At 35.6% G+C, this 17184-nt stretch overlaps 1 protein-coding gene across 6 annotated transcripts; it reads left to right on the top strand.

The window, feature by feature from the left end:
- The first annotated feature begins 172 nt into the window (after positions 1 to 172).
- LOC18439325 (casein kinase 1-like protein HD16) lies at positions 173 to 16179 on the top strand. Of its 6 annotated transcripts, none has more exons than XR_016053829.1 (18): positions 173 to 462; positions 1138 to 1690; positions 3775 to 3903; positions 4039 to 4112; positions 4239 to 4308; positions 4518 to 4573; positions 5793 to 5864; positions 6078 to 6172; positions 6292 to 6358; positions 6479 to 6608; positions 6816 to 7034; positions 7128 to 7270; positions 8265 to 8439; positions 8573 to 8663; positions 14731 to 14888; positions 15257 to 15445; positions 15589 to 15757; positions 15869 to 16179. XR_016053829.1 is itself a non-coding variant. In XM_088864414.1 (17 exons), exons 2-17 carry the CDS (start codon positions 1295 to 1297, stop codon positions 15646 to 15648), a joined length of 2124 nt encoding a protein of 707 aa, XP_088720540.1. In that variant the 5' UTR covers positions 173 to 462; positions 1138 to 1294; the 3' UTR covers positions 15649 to 16179. The 6 variants fall into 6 exon arrangements, 3 of the variants coding, with proteins under 3 accessions (XP_088720540.1, XP_006849555.1, XP_088720541.1); XR_966846.3 differs by having other exon boundaries at positions 173 to 211; XR_016053830.1 differs by having other exon boundaries at positions 391 to 561.
- The last annotated feature ends 1005 nt before the right edge of the window (positions 16180 to 17184 follow it).

Here is a 17184-nt window from a genome sequence, read left to right on the forward strand (position 1 = left end):
TTTTGTTTCGCCTTTCGGATAAAAGATGAGGACGATCGGAGTCATTTTCACCGTAAGAGAGAGAAGTGGAGAGAGATAGAGGGGGAAAAGTGAGAGAGAGAGAGGGGAAAAAGTAGAGCGAGAGGAGAGAGAGAGGCGCAAAAGGCCCTCTTCATTCGACACCACCGCGATTGTGCATCTCCTTCGTCCAAAGCTCATCGTTGAATATCAGGTAAGATCCTCTGCAACTCTGATAATACTTTTTTTTTTTTTTTGATTTTCTGTTCGTAATTCGCATGATCGCGATGAGTTTCGTTTATTTCTTCTTTTATTTATTTATTACTTTTTTATATGGATCTCGATCCTGCGTGCAAAAAGCATAGGATTTGTGGTGATGGAATCAAATTGAGGTTTTCAAGATGGTGACCTGGTTTCTGAGAACGAGATTATGAAGACATGGGGTTCATGGGGATATGATAATTTGTACGCCAACTATTTGCATATATCATCTCTCTCTCTCTCTCTCTCTCTCTCTCTCTCTCTCTCAATACTGGAAAATTCTACAATCTGGTCACAGAGATGGTGATTATCTCGAAATTTGGGATTTCCAACTCCTCTCTCTCTTTGTCGCTCTCTTATTTTGCATCCAGATTTTTACTTTTTTCCCTTGAATTATAATCAACCACAATTGAGCTAGTGTTGTAATCTCTTCTTTTTTCTTTCCACTGGGGAAATATTGGGGTTTTGAAAATCATGCGTTTTGCTCTTGAGTCATAGGATCATTACCTTGTCTCTATGGGAGTTATATGCATTTTCTTTTTCTTGCAAGAAGCCTAGAGGATTTTGAGGGGGTTGCAATTTTGATAGGTTTCTGGATACTTTAGGTTTGGTCATTTGATTGGGAATTGGATTACTGATGAAAGAGATTCAGTGGGTTTGAGGTTGGATTCTTTGTATAACATGGGTAAAATAGCATTTCTGAGAACCCATCCTTCCCTCTTTGCTCTAGTTTCATACTGGGGCTTTGATTATCCATTGTGCTGTTAGCAGATTCAGTGATTGTTTTTGAGGTTTTGAAATATGCTCTCCTGTTTGCAAAGAACTTTAATAAGTCATTTTGTTTATGTGCATTTATCTGATTGCTTTGTATTGATGCAGGTCTCTATTATCTCACCAGGAATCTCACGAGCATCTTTTGGGCATTTAAAAACTGAGCTTAATCTGAGGGAAACATATGGTGGGGGTTTAGGTTTTATGTCAAGAAAGATATGGTTAGACTGAGGAGGAATACTTTGCATTGTATGGGTGAGGAAGCATGCCCAGGCTTCGGAGTGGAGTGCGCAAAAGCCGCGCTCCCCCTGTGAATACTCGACAAAAGCCACAAGAGTGCCCTTCACCTGCAAAAAAGAAGCTTGTGCAACGCCCAAGAAACCCTTGTTACATTCGCACAAGAGCTGCAGCTGCTAAAGAGAACGCTGCAGATTTAGGGACTAAGCCAAGAGGAAGAGGGGTGGGGCCAAGAACTAGGGCACCAACAAGGAAGAAGGGAAAGGCCAAAGAGGTGGGACCACCAAGTGCTGGGGTTTTGGAGTTGTTGTCAGAGCCGAGTGGTCGAGGAAAGGACGTCATGGGTGACGACAGCGGGGCCATTAGTGCTGAGAGAGCTGCTGCGCCTGAAGATGAGGGCAGTACCGCCCCATTTCCCGAGAGAGTAAGAATTTATTATTGCACTCTTGTTTTTCATTTGTGTAGCTAAGATTTCTCTTTTTTTTTTCTTTTTGATGTAGAGTAGGCCTTTCTGTTCTCCATCATTTTTATCTTCCGAAAAAATGTCAGCTTGTTTGGTGTTCTAGGACAAACTGAAGGGTTTGACTCCTTGATCTCCTGCACCCAATCCAGGTTGTTTGCCACTAGCCTAAAAAGGACTAACATAGCAGTCCTTTGGTATCTTGATTACTTTTTTCGTTTTTCTTCTGTGCACCAACATATTAATTCAGTGGAAAAATTTAGTTGATGTTTTGAGGAACAAGCATTGAACTCTTCATCTCTTTCATGCACAAAGACAGTCCTGGAGTGGGAGAGGCTCAAAAAATCCACTTGGGGAAGATCTTGTATTATCTTGGGTTTGTTAAGGGTTTGCTTGGAAACACTGCAACATGTGATACTGTACTAGGTGTGGTACACCATTGGGGCTGCATAGTCGAGATGGAAAGATGGGGGACCCCTTTCTATAAAGAATGCAAACCACTGCTTATTGGTGTTTTGCATGCTTGCAATACTGCAAACAGAACCATACTTCACTGGTTGCCAACAGAATGTTACTTAAATACTTTTGTATTGCGTTACCACTGCTCTCCTAAACAAAAGCATAAAGCATGAGCCCTTCTCTGCTACAGTTATAAGAAGAATTTCAATCCCTATAACCTGAAATTGGGAACTTTTTGTTTTTTATGTTTCAATGTATTTGGGAGCATCGGCTTATGTTTTCCTTTTAGGATTTAGTCTCTTATTAATATTCCTGGTTTGTCTTCAATTCTCAAAATTATGTTGGTTTTCTATTTTGTCAATGTATACTGATAATTTGACTTGGACTGTTATTCCAAAATGAGTTAGCTTTGTAGTTTTATTTATTTTATTTTTTATTTTTTTAATATCTTTTCATATTAACTTCAATGACAACACTTCAGAAAATAGAATTGTTGTGATAGCAGGTCATCCTAGAAACCTAAATCACTTTTAGATCAATGCCAAATTAGCTCTGCCAATTTTCATGTAATGGTTGAACGCCTTATTGGGTCGATAATCCAGGAAAATAGAGAGATTGAGGAAGATGTCGTATGTAGTGGGCAAAGTGAAGATGTGCAGCTGGAGTTTTATGTGATCGCCGCATACCAATAAAGCTTATGGGCAAGTTCTATAAGGAAGTTGTGAGACTAGCTTTGCTTTATGGGGCGGAATGTTGGGCGGTCAAGAAAAAACATAGCCATAGGGTGAATGTAACTGAGATAAAGATGTTGGGATGGATGAATGGCAAGACAAAAAAGAATAGAATTCAAGATGAATGCATTCGGGATAACTCAGGTGTGGTTCCAATAGGCGATAAGATGAAAAAAAGTGGGCTTAGGTGGGCTGGCCATGTGCAATGCAGACCAATATAACACCTGTTAGGACGTGCGAGTTAGTTCAAGCGAAAGGGAGTAGGCCCAAAAGGACATGGTTGGAAGTAGTGCGAAAAGATATAGGGGTTTATGGCCTCATTAAGAGTATGGTCCTTGATAGAGCAGGCGGACTTAGCCGACCCCAAATAGTTGAGAAAAGGCCTTGATGATGATGATGATGATGATTAGACACGTTATTATTTTTTATTCTGATTGGCAATCTGGACCTTGGTCGGACTTTTTTTATTCATTGTTACGTTGTTTATTTGTTTTCTTTTATTATTGTTATTTGAGAGTTTTATTGCTTTCCAAAAACAATAAGAGCTTCAGTTGCTGGCCATTGTTGGAAATTAGAAATTTTGTGCATTCTACTGTTCTGAGTTATGCCAACTTCTTTGCACAAATTTCTTCACCGTTTCCTTTGGTTTTCTGTTAGAAAGGGTTGAATCATACCTTTGACTCTTTGGCTAAGTAATTGTGGTTTATGTGTTTGTTTTTTATACTGATAAAGGAAAATGCTTTTGTTTTTTATTTTTGCAGTTGCCGGTCACACGGTTACTATAACTTGGATTTATCTGTTGAATGACAATGATTTTCATGGGCTTTGAATTATTTTATATTTGAATGTATCTGTTAGGTTCAAGTTGGAGGATCTCCAGTTTACAAGATTGAAAGAAAGCTTGGGAAAGGTGGGTTTGGTCAGGTTTTTGTTGGACGTCGCATTTCTGGTGGTAGTGAACGTTCAAGTGGTGCCGGGGCTATAGAGGTAATCAATGTGGTTTGTGATGACTCTTCATAAATTTAATATTTTAAAGGAATGGAAAGTACATGGCATTTGAATGTCTTCTTGTACGTAATGGAATATTCCTTCTTACATTTGGCTGCTGTATATTTGTCTTAGGTTGCTTTGAAGTTTGAGCACCGAAACAGCAAAGGTTGCAATTATGGTCCTCCTTACGAGTGGCAAGTTTACAAGTGTGTAGCACACTATATCCATGCATTTGTTGATTATCTTGGTGTGCTTTATTCATTTCAATTGCGATATGTACGGAACATCTGTTTTTCCTTTTCTTGACTGGCCATTTTGTTTTATTTGCATAGCACCCTCGGTGGCAGCCATGGTGTCCCAAGAGTACACTACAAAGGGAGGCAGGGTGATTATTACATAATGGTAAAGTTTGCCATGGGACTTATGTTGGAAGTTGGAATTCATTATTATATTTGTATTGCTTACATACAACCGATATATTTTATTCTGATTTCATTCTAACACTTGCTTCATTTCTTTAATGCTTTGTTACCAATATTGGTAATTAAGCCGCTAATTCGTTTTCCCATATGTTATTTAAATTGAAATGCCTCTTTACTGTTGATCTGCAGGTCATGGACATGTTGGGTCCCAGTTTATGGGATGCATGGAACACATCCGGTCAAGCGTGAGTGCTTTTTAATGCAGATAGTTTTATGGTTTTGGTTTTGGTTTTCTCTTTTTCTTGGTGCGAGCTCCCCTTTTATCTTTCGACTGGGTGTTAGAATAGCCAAATTTGCTTAGTAACTCTAGTCTAGTTCATATGTTAATTCAATTTTTGGTTCTTAAAATGTTAGTTGCCATTAAAAAAAAAGGGTTAGTTAGTTATTTATCATCAACAAAATCTTGCAGAAAATCAAGTTAACTTTTCTCACAACAAATAAAAAAATAAAAAAAATCTTGTAGAAGATATTTTCTCGCTTTTTTTCTTTGGTTGCAATTTTGTAGTGTCAATGAATGCATGTTGGTTTTCACCAAAATCTTGTAGGTTATCATTACTTAATTTCTTTTTCAGTACTATTGTATTTTGTTACCTAGCCTTTCGAAAAAAACAAAAAAAAGAAGGCATGCTATTGTATTTTTAGTCTCATCAGATTATGTGATTTACTTTCCTTAAAATATTCGTAAGTCTCGAAATGGTTCATTTTTTTGATTGATACAGGTGCTAAGAAATGTTAGTGATTTGTTGATTTTTTTTTAAACGCCAGAATTCTCTCAAGTCACTCCCTCTTTCTTCTCTTTCTATAAAATCCAAAGATGCGAACCACTGTTTTAGCCCTTTAGTTAATGGGAATAAAGGGATCATTCAAAAGGAAGAGTCAGGGTCAAATAGGGGAGGCCCAGCCCTGGGAGAGAGCTCGATATCAGTATGAACTAATTTTCTTCCATTGTTTTCCTTCAAAGCCCCTCTACAGTACCTATTTAAAAAATGGACTGGGATTTCTCTTCACCTAAACTTTTTCTGCATGGATACAACTATGAGTGTGGCTCAATATACATGCATTGCGATAACATGTGTTTCTTAAATATCTGAGACAAGTCCAGCGCCCATGTCTGATAATCCTTGTATCGCAGGCCAACATCTTATATCAGAATCTTAGAGATTTCTGCCTAAATCTTGGACTCTCCTTTGAAGCTAGTTGTCTTGATTCTTACATCATTGCTACTAAATTTGTGTGTATCTTTAATGTTTTGTTAGAAATATATAACTTGAAGTTTTGAACACTGCCATCTTGTGTAAATTTTCATACCTGTTGAAATGGTGGCTTGTATTGCTGTTGAATCTATTTCGATACTTGAGAAGATGCATTCTAGAGGGTAATTATCTAACTTGTGTAAATTTTCAGATTGCCTGTTGAAATGGTGGCTTGTATTGCTGTTGAGTCTATTTCGATACTGGAGAAGATGCATTCTAAAGGGTAATTATCTCATCAAATACTTTTGACTCAAATGTGATGCTTTAAAAATCCAAAAAATTTGTTCTCATTTCCATAGTAACTTTGAATCAAATGTGTTATGAGTGTGGTGCAAATTAAACTACCAGAAAATATTAATTCCAAGAGTTGGAATGGCTGTTTCACACTATAAAGTAATAGCATCTCACATTTTTTCATCTATCTGTCAAATGTTAGCTATGTGCACGGAGACGTAAAGCCTGAAAATTTTTTACTTGGTCAGCCGTCCACGCCATCTGAGAAAAAGCTGTTTCTTGTGGACCTTGGATTAGGTGAGGATTGAGCAAACTTGGTTTTTGGAAATATATTTCCTGTTTGGTCCCTGTTTACTTAAAATTTCGTTCAGGTTCTCATTCTAATTTCACACATAATTGGTGAATTTCCCTTGCAGCTACCAAATGGAGAGACAGTACCAGTGGGCAGCATGTTGAATATGATCAACGCCCTGATGTCTTCAGGCAAGTTCTGTTTCTTCATGTGGCATTGCATTTCTGGTTAGAGCTCTTATTTTACTTCCCTGCTTAGTCTGTTTCTTATCCTTTTCCTTTCTGGGGGACTGCTTGTTGCATCGGTTATAGAGGAACTGTGCGATATGCTAGTGTTCATGCACATTTGGGAAGAACTGCGAGCAGAAGAGACGATCTGGAGTCTCTTGCATACACCCTTATATTTCTTCTTCGAGGGAGGTTACCATGGCAGGGTTATCAGGTGGGCATTCATTGGCTTTAGATATAATAAATTGGGATATAGATAGTGGTGACATCTGGCTTTTTCATTAATTTATTACTTATGTTTGTTTAGTAGCACTGGAGTTTCTCTTGTTGGACTGAAATGGTTCACCAAAAAATGCATTAGTGCTGAGTTTTGAAGTTACACTATGACATTGCTTAGTGACGCTTGACATTTTCTTATCAGGGTGACAACAAATCTTTTCTAGTTTGTAAGAAGAAGATGGCGACTTCTCCAGAGATGCTGTGTTGCCTTTGCCCTTATCCTTTCAAGCAGTTCCTTGAAATTGTGGTGAATCTGAAATTTGATGAAGAACCCAACTATTCGAAATTAATATCTCTATTTGATGGAGTAATTGGTCCAAATCCATCTGTCAGGCCAATTAATACAGATGGTGCTCAGAGGGTAATTCTTGGTTGTCTGATGATAACGAACTTTTTGAATAATTATATGACGTGTAATCTTTGGCCTGTGTACCTGATTTTGTGCTTTTGCCAGATTATGTGTCAAGTAGGCCAGAAAAGAGGTAGGCTAACTATTGATGAAGAAGATGATGGGCAACCAAAGAAGAAGGTCCGTTTAGGACTTCCTGCTACTCAGTGGATTTCAGTCTACAATGCTAGGCATCCAATGAAACAAAGGTAAACAAAAGTTTACTCTCTGTTTTGAATTTGTAGAGTAGAGTGCTTCATTTTTTTTGTTGTGTTGTTGTTATTTTCTATCATTACCATTAATATCATTCCTTTTGTTAGAGGAAACAGTAGTTTATAGAATCAAATATTTTCCCTTACATTGGTCTTTTAGAACACATTTGGATAATCTTCAAATTTTACCATGTGGATATCTCCGAAGGGAAAATATTTTCTTTAAATGGACATCATGATTAGTGCTTTTCAGTCTTATTTCGAGAGCAATGAGCGTGCTTTGTCATGTATCCTGTTTTTCACATGCTGTCACTTGCTTGTCCGTCTTTCTGCAGTAAATATGCGTTCGGTTATTTCTTGGGGTTCTTTGTGCTTATTTAATTATGTGCAAAAAGGGAGCGATCATGGTTACTTAGTTGGTTGCAAAGTGTTGTTCTGCTATGATCAGTATAGGAAATTTATTTACGCATTAGCTTTTTCTTCATTTTGATTGGAATTATGTTCGATCATCATAGTTTTAAGAAGTACAAAGTCTTTTGCGAGATATTAAACCCTAAAACTAAGGTTTGAACTGAAGTTTTAGAACTTATCTTTTATTTATTTTTATTTTCTCTTCTTGTAATGTATGAATGTATGATCCTCGTAGACTGGTAGAAATGGATCTAGGTGGTACTTTCTATTCCGCTTAAGTGGGGAAGACTGCCAAAGAAAACCTTACTCACGGGCTTCTTTATACCCCATGGGTGCGCATAGGGATCTATACGGTCTAAGTGCTTTGGCAAGGAGCGTGCAAATATCTTTCTGGCACAATCTCAGAACAAATTAAAAAAGCTTGTCCTGATTTATATGTATTGACCTTGTCATAGTATTGGTTCTATGAAGGCACTCTCATTATTTATGTTATTTATGCTCATAAAATTTCTATTATACAGAAAATTACTTGATGCATAAATTTTCTTTAGAAGTTTCTCAAATCTACTTGATATTTTAGGTATCATTATAATGTGGCTGATGCTCGACTAGCACAACATGTCGATAGAGGAATAGTGGATGGTCTTCTAATAAGTTGTGTGGCGTCATGTTCAAATCTATGGGCACTAGTTATGGATGCAGGAACTGGGTTTACAAGTCAAGTTTATGATCTATCGCCATACTTTCTTAACAAGGTACTTGGTTCTGGTTGTTAAATTTTAGCTTTTTTGGTGTCTTGAGAATTTAATTCAGAGTCATTTCTATAGTCAAGTACTTAGTTTATAGCTTTCTGTTTTATACTTTTAACATATTTTGAACATTATATAGGAATGGATCATGGAGCAATGGGAAAGGAACTATTACATAAGTGCTATTGGTGGTGCTAATAATGGGAGTTCTTTAGTAGTGATGTCTAAAGGTGAGTCTTCTTTACATGTATTCACCTTTCTCTTGAAGGTGTACATTGATATACCTTTCCCATGTTTGTTGACACTGAAAAGTTCTTGTTATGAAGTACCAGTTTTGAATTCGCTAATTTTTTCTTTAATAAATACTAAGATTTGCTAACCTCTGCAATATGTAAATTGTGTGGTGGATACGAATTGATGGCTATGGGATTTTAGAAATTGAATTTGCATTGGGTGGTACTATTAATGGGTGTCATTTGAAGCATTCTACTAATAGATGTGATCATGATAGGAGCAAATACACCTGCAATCAGTGGTTATATCCTTTTTACTGTTTTGGGTATAAGTTCCATTTTATTCCATTTTATTTTAAGGGCAAGCTTTCTATACTTCCCCTATTGTATAAAACTTATATACTTCACCCAATCCAACCGTCTATTTTGAATGAACGGCTGAGATGGCCCCAAGCACAATGTCACGCTTCTACACTATTTTATTTTTAATTGTTTTTCTACAAAACATTTTGACACAAAATTTTATGCGTCCACTCCTATCTTAAACTCGCACCTGTAAAAAATATAAAAACAATATTCCCAATAAACTATAATGATCAAAATGCCCCTGAAAGTTTCAGAGGTATTTTGGTCATTATATTTATCAAAAATATTTTTTTAATATTATTTTTAGGTGCGCCCCATTGAGATGATCGCACGAACCAAATTTCATATTCATATAATTTGTAGAAAAATAATTAAAATAAAATCAAACGGTCCGTTGCTCACTTGATCTAAATTGGACAGCTGGATGTGGGGGAAATATATCTTCTATACAATAGGGGAAGTATAGAAACCTTTCCTTTATTTTAATACTTTCTCCATATCGTGAGGTGTCAACATGTGTCAAAGTCTTACGTAGTTGACACCGGACACCAGTCCATGGTTTGTGTGTTGCTGTAAAATTTGTCCACATCTAGCAGAGAGGAAAAAATGTTTCTGATTCAGAAAAACTTTCCAATTCAACTCAGCTCAACCAGGGGGTGAATTTTAATATATTAAAAACTATGGGCTAGGTCCGAATCCCACTATGGACTGCTTTGTGCCTTTTTCAAACTTTTCACATGGTTTGATGGGGCAGAGTTGGCCACTGAGCTTGAGCTTTTGAACACTGATGTACAATAGAATTCGTTTGTTGTTAGTAAATAACATGGCATCGTGACATGTTCTGCAAGCATATCTTGACCTGCGGTCACCGCTCTAAATATCATTCTACTTCACCTCCCAAAATATGGCCATTGGACAATGAGTCAGAGAAATTTACTCTAGGCCTTGACATCCTCTAGACTCAGGAACCCCACTGTAATACTAGGGAGCCTTTTTAATATTCCAAATCATGAAAGAAATATTTTTTGGCGAATGAGATGTTCTAGTGTGGCCCCTTTGCATATCAACACAAATTAAGAAGTTGAAATATATATGGAAGAAGTTTATATAAGGTATCAACATTATATTATAGAAGTAGGGTGCACATAAAAAAATTCACTGGAATAAATTGCTCCAATGCTATAAAAACCTTCCAATTTGATTGTCTCGACTCAAGATTTATGATTACGACAAAAAATTCATCTCGTATTGTATTACTTGGACTGTCCATTTTCAGTATCTTTAAATGTTTATAGATGTGCTCTATTTGCACTATTATTAAATTTTATAATAAGGATAAAAATAGATTTTAGACCATCACAGTGCTTTACGACCCATGTACTGCTCTTTCAGCAGGATTTTGGGGGTGTGCCTTACTTTGATTGTTTAAGGTTGACATGGTGGTCAAGATGGTGGAGCCATAACGTGACATTAAGAGTTCCAATCCTCCCTCAATAACATGTTAATATAAAAGGATATATTCTAGAATACACCACACTAACGGTAAACTAAGAATTTACGACTACAAAACTATTCACATAAAATATCCTCACAAATACGAAAATAACATTAACAATAACTTGTTTGTAAATTTCGAATAGGGCATATCTATAGTTTGATTGCATTTAATACTAAATCATCATTCAAAAAGTTGAAAGAATCTTTTTAAATTTTAAATTGAATTTTGGGGGATTTTTAGACAACAAAACCTTGCCTAAAATACATGAATTATTTATTCAAAAGTCAATTTTGAAGATATAATGATACTTTATGGTAAAAACTTTTGAAGTATTAAATTCTAAGTTCACCATTATTGTGTTGATATATATATATATATGGGTGTGGTTTGTATAGAGCTTAGGCTCTAAACAATCAAATTAGAGCCTACCTTCAAATAGTGTCAAGAAATGTAGTTTCAATACTGGAAATCTTTTTGATAGCCTTAAAATATATCTTCATCTTTATTTATAAAGTTTAAAGCTTAAAAAATAGTGTAGATCGAGAGATCTATGAAAACATGAAAATCTTGAAATTTGACTGTTCAAAAGTGCGTTATAAAAATACACTACTTCCAAATCGTGAAAGCCATTTTTTTTCTCATGTCCATGCATCTTGATGTGGAGATGATGAATTTGCAGATATTTGGGCATCAAAACTACCTCTTCTAGTGAAATTTTTGAGGTAGGCTCGAATCTGATTGTTTAAAGCCTCGGCTCTATATAAACTTTTCCCTATATATATATATATATATATATATGGAAGATGCTAGGGTGAGCCCACTAGCTCACAGGAAAAAATGAGCCCAACTGCCTAGATTGAATCTGGGCTGATTTGACGATCACGGATGTCCGGTAGTGTTTGAATTTTAATTTTTTTTCTACAAATCCAAATCACTTGAAATTTGGAGCGTGTGTACATAAAAAATAGGTGAATCTTCGAAAAATATCAAAAAAATATTTTACATGAAAAGTTTAGGGGGTATTTTGATCAATTTTTTTCGTAAATTATTTTTTTTTATATTTTTATTAGGTGTGGCTTGATGAGAAGAACACACGTTTAAAATTTCAAGTGATTTGGATTTGTAAAAAAAAAAATTAAAATTCAAACACTATCGGACATCCGTAATAGTCAGATCGACCTAGATTCAATCTGGGCCGTTGGGCCCATTTTTTCCTGTGAGCTAGTGGGCTCACCCAAGCTTTTTCCTATATATATATATATATATATATATAGGAAAAAGCTAACAATAGCTGGGCGGCTATAGGCAGCTCTAATGAATAGTAATATAGGTGGAATCCGAGCCGTCAGATCTTCATCATGTTGTTTAGAATGCATATCACTATATGAATTTTAATTTTATTTTGATAAATCTAATTACGATGAAATTTTGGTGCATATACCTAACACCGTTGCGCACCATATAAAAATATAAAAAAAATAGTTTCAATAATTTAAAATGACTAAATTACCCCCATCATTTTCAGGGGTGTTTCGGTCATTTTATATTTTGAAAACTACTTTTTATATATTTTTAATTGTGAGCCCTATTTTTAGTACACACATCTAAAATTTCATTATGATCCGATTTCTAGAAAAAATATTAAAAGTCATATAGTGATATGTATTGTGAACCACATGATGAAGATTTGACAGCTGAGATTCACCTATATTACTATTCATTATAGCTGCCCAGTTATTGTAAGGTTTACTTATATATATATAGGAAAAGTCTTCCGAACGCCTATAAGCGAAAATGAACAGGGATTTCGCTTATGCTCGTCATCGTCCAAAGTTCATCGTACGGTCACGATTGTCCAGTAGTGTTTCAATTTTCATTTTTTTCTATAAATCGGAATGATTAGAAATTTGAAGCATGTGTACATCTTAGTGAGACGCACCTAATAAAAATATGAAAAAATATTTCATAAAATATAAATTGATCAAAATACTCCCGTAAATTTTCAGGGGTATTTTAGTCAATTTATATTTTATGAATTATTTTTTTTTATATTTTTATTAGATTCTCCTATTTTTGATGAACACTCGCTCCAAATTTTAGATCAATGCGATTTATAGAAAAAAATGAAAATTGAAACACTATCGGACAACTGTGACCGTGCGATGAGCTTTGGACGGTGATGAGCATAAGCGAAATCACTGTTAATTTTCTCTTATAGGCGTTGCGTAGTGTTTTCTCATATATATATATATATATATATATATATATATATATGTGTGTGTGTGTGTGTGTGTGTGTGTGTGTGTGTGTGTGTGTGTGTGTGTTGTTTTTAGAAAGTTGTAACTTTTAAAAGATAATATCTATTTTAGTTGGATGGTGTAAATTTGATATATCTTTTAAGACTATCAAAAGGTGGCTTGTCTTTAAGACAATGTTAAATCTACACCGTCCAAATAAAATAGACGGTGTAGATTACTTCTACAAGATTGCAGTAAGATTGAATTTATTTCGTATTTCACTCATGGCTCATCACGAAATCACCTCCACAACATCTGACCGTCACAATTATCCAAGAGTGTTTGAATTTTTTTTTACTTTTATCTTTTTTGCTAATAAGATTTATCTGAATTTGGGTGTGTACATCCTATCCATCTCTCAAAAAAACAATATAAAAAATTAGTTATACAAATATAAAATGGCCAGAATACCCCTGAAATAGTCATAGGGATAATTTAGTCATTTCTATTGTTTGAATTATTATTTATATTTATTTAGGTGCACCTCACTGAGGTAGACACACAGATTTGGTAAAAAATCAATTGAAATTCAAGCATTCTCAAATAATTGTGACCGTCTGATGGACTTTGGATGGTAATGAGCCATGAACGGAACACTGTAAAAATTCACTCATGGGCATTTTTATGTGGGGAATAGTATTTCATGCTTTGGGGACGCAATTCCACAACTGCATCATCCAATGCATCAAATATCCTTTTTGAAGATGGATGTGAAAAATCATGGCCCCACCTGAAAATTAAAATGGATGGTGTTAAAAATATATAAAAGCATGTTATTTGTTATTTTGTAAATTTGATTTGTTTTTTCATATTCATATTCACCATGGTTGAGCTTCTCAACCCCGAGAACTTTGCATCTAAAATCCATCTCTAGGATGGATTTTGGAGGGAGGACTCATTGAAATAGATGTGTCAGTGGACTCTTAGCTGCAAAGGAAAATTAGCCTTACAGACCGTCCTTCCTTTTGTTGAATTACCACCCTTTGTCCATTAGACAAAAAAGAACGATTTCACTGAAGAAACCCTGGTTTCCTTTGTAGTGTTTTCTTGTAAAAAAAATCCTCCTCCCTATCTAGTCTTTAGCATCCCCTTCCCCACCTCTCTCTCTCTCTCTCTCTCTCTCTCTCTATATATATATATATATATATATATAGAAAAACCTTAAAAACGCCTATAGGTGAAATGCTACAGTGTTTCGCCACTGCCATAGACTTGCTATATCCATGGCTGTTTATTGAACGGACCTGCGTGCTGGCTGTTGCGGTTCCACATTATTTTTTGACTATCACGGACCTATGATGTACGGCCACGAACATGCTAGGTCCGTGACGGTTGAAAAATGCATGCCGCCCGATTTTTTCGGACGGCAATGAGCCTATGGGCGAAAACACTGTTCATTTTCTCTCATAGGCGTTGCGTAGTGTCTTCTTATATATATATATATATATATATATATATCCAATATTCCTGGGTGGTTTCATTTAAAAGCCAAAAAGAACTCAAATTAAAACTGCTTTGTTATCTTTGTATGTTGATGTTCAAACTTCGAAATTGTTGGCTAGGAAGTGTCTACCTGAGCTCAATCGAAGGAACTTTCTTTAACATTGAGATGTGGAAGATTTATAACGTTCCTGAACTAAGGGGGGATGGTTTGATGCTTGTTTTCTTACTCTGCAGTTCTATGCTTTGTTTTGATCTCTTATTTGATAATGCTCTATTTGTTAAGCATGAACTGATGAAGAATATATTCATGGTATATTTGTATATTTGCTTTACATTCTAATTTTGTATCTCACTTATAGGTTGGCTATTTACTCTTATTTCTCCTATTGTCGTGCCAAACTCCTTTCATTTTAGGAATTTCTCAATTCGAGCCTGATATTGCTGTCTCTATTGTTTTCAGGAACCCAGTATACTCAACAATCTTACAAAGTTAGTGATACGTTCCCCTTCAAATGGATAAACAAGAAATGGAGGGAAGGATTTCATGTGACTTCCATGGCCACTGCTGGAAGTCGATGGGGAGTTGTCATGTCACGTAATGCGGGTTTTTCGGATCAGGTCAGTTTTCCTGGTTCCTTGCAGTCACCACAATCAATTTTACATTCTATGATAATTGCTTATTGTGCGTCGACCATTTCATCTAACACAATATTACACGATTACTGTGCATTGAGAGAGAGAGAGAGAGAGAGATGGATGTCTACATTTCTCATGAAAGATGCAATTTATTTGGTGCCTTCGAGCATATGAAATCTCTAGTCCCTATGAGAATAGTGATTGGATTGTCGTACATATAGGTACTTGTGAAAATCCTGTATGATTTGTTTTGGCATGTATCGTCATTTGTTGTTGCAGCTGTGCTTTCATGTCACGAGCCTTGTGACAAACTTAAAGAAATGAACGGTATTTATCCTTTTCCTTTGCAGGTTGTTGAGCTGGATTTTCTGTATCCTAGTGAAGGAATTCACAGACGTTGGGATAGCGGGTATAGGATTACAGCAACAGCAGCCACTTTTGATCAGGCTGCGCTCATCTTGAGTGTACCCAAGCGCAAGCCAGGGGATGAAACTCAGGAGACTCTGCGGACATCTGCATTCCCAAGTAGTCATGTAAAGGTATGACACCATCTTCCCATGTGCGTATCTCAGAGAGAGAGAGAGAGTGGAGATGGTCTTGATTAAATTTGGTTTCTAGTATTTTTTGGGGTGTCTTATTGCACAATCGAAAATGTATTGATGATTGACAAATGGTTGACCAGGAGAAATGGTCAAAGAATCTCTATCTAGCTTCAATATGTTATGGGCGAACTGTGTCTTAAGAAGCACCCCTTCCTGAGTGGAGAATTAGAATATCGGAATATTGAGAAGATCGGCTGCATTCGTTTCTCTCTCTTAAGTGGTGCAAGGATCAACGCACGTAAAATCGGGGTAATTATTGATACTTGTTTGGTAATCCTATGTATTTTTTGTTATCTTTGTTTTGGTTTATTTCTTATTTTTGTTTCTGAATGGCCTCCTAATTGTATAAAATGCTGAAAGAGAAGTGATGGTTCGATGGGTTATAAAGTCCAGAAGTTTGATCTGCCCCCGCTGGACCTCGAGAAATATCATGTATATTTACTTGAATGTATATCAGTGCCTCCATGCTTTTGATGCTTTTTTAGGTCTACTCTCGTAAAGTCCATATGCTGTAATTTCCCTGACGATTGTCCGAAGTGGAACTTGGATATATTGATCCAAGCCGTGTAACAGGACTCGTGTCTATGGCTCTTGGCACATTTTGACACGCCAAGATAAAGTCACAGTCGTGTGATAGATATGTTATAAATCTAGACATTTCTTCTTGAAAATATAACATAAAAGTAGTAAATGCCACTTAAAATCTTACATTACTTTCTTTAAATGATGTGTTCATATCTGAAAAGGTCTTTTTTGATATTCTGATTCGATGATGACAGACATGTTTGTCTATGTAACATAGGTTCCACGAGAAGAGAGAGATACGATTCTCTCTCTACTGCCCAAATCCTTTTCCTATTTTGTTCTAACAAGACAAATCTAGCATTTGACTTGGAAAAAAGAAGTTTAGGTTATATTTTGGTAATGTGGATGCTATGTAGTGTTCGAAAGCTACATTAGCTGTTTATACTGTTCCAACTTTTATCATCGCCACACATTTTGGGACTTCTTTTTATAAATATCGAACTGGAAATGTATGTCAAACGAGATCAAATTTCATGTGCAGTTCAACTTTCTACCTGCACTAATAATTTAATGGGTGTGGTTTCTATAAGGTTGCAACCTCCAATTAAGGCGCACCTCCAAATTTTATCTTAGTTAAATTTTTTTTTAGAATTATTACTAAATCTATTTTCATATCTAATTATAAAATGTCAAAACTCAAAAAATAGTCAAAATCATATAGATCTATAATCATTACGAACATCTTGAGAATAAACAATTTAGACAATATGTTTCAAGATGAATTATTTTTGGAATTCAATTTTTTTTTTTTTTTCCATATTCATACATCTCGATGTCGAGATGATCAATTACACGGTTTTTCAAAATTAAAACAACATTAAGGCTGCCATCTCATATATATATATTTTTAATTTTATTTATCCCTCGAAATCATGGGGTAAAATATAAAGGCTATTTCTCTTAGGTACAATGAGGTCACAATCGTTTCTAACTATTAGATATGAAATATAGTGGTGGGTTGTGCTATACATGTACATATTTAAATGGTAGGTTTTGTTGAGTTTTTACGTTCTATTGCAAAAGGTGATCGTGACATTCTCATATTAAAAATTTAACAATCTAATGTATACATGTACGATCTATATTTTGTG

The sequence above is a fragment of the Amborella trichopoda genome, chromosome 4 (assembly GCF_054954075.1).
Source record: "Amborella trichopoda isolate Santa Cruz 75 chromosome 4, AtrichopodaSantaCruz75HAP2 v2.0, whole genome shotgun sequence".
In the NCBI taxonomy this organism is placed as follows: domain Eukaryota; kingdom Viridiplantae; phylum Streptophyta; class Magnoliopsida; order Amborellales; family Amborellaceae; genus Amborella; species Amborella trichopoda.

Bases quoted from the DNA above. Each gene is read 5' to 3' on its own strand.
- LOC18439325 (XM_088864414.1), top strand. From the start codon at position 1,295: ATGCCCAGGCTTCGGAGTGGAGTGCGCAAAAGCCGCGCTCCCCCTGTG. The intron at 6,173-6,291 runs GTGAGGATTGAG...TTTCCCTTGCAG, and splicing joins TCTTGTGGACCTTGGATTAG to CTACCAAATGGAGAGACAGT. The intron at 6,359-6,478 runs GCAAGTTCTGTT...CATCGGTTATAG, and splicing joins CAACGCCCTGATGTCTTCAG to AGGAACTGTGCGATATGCTA.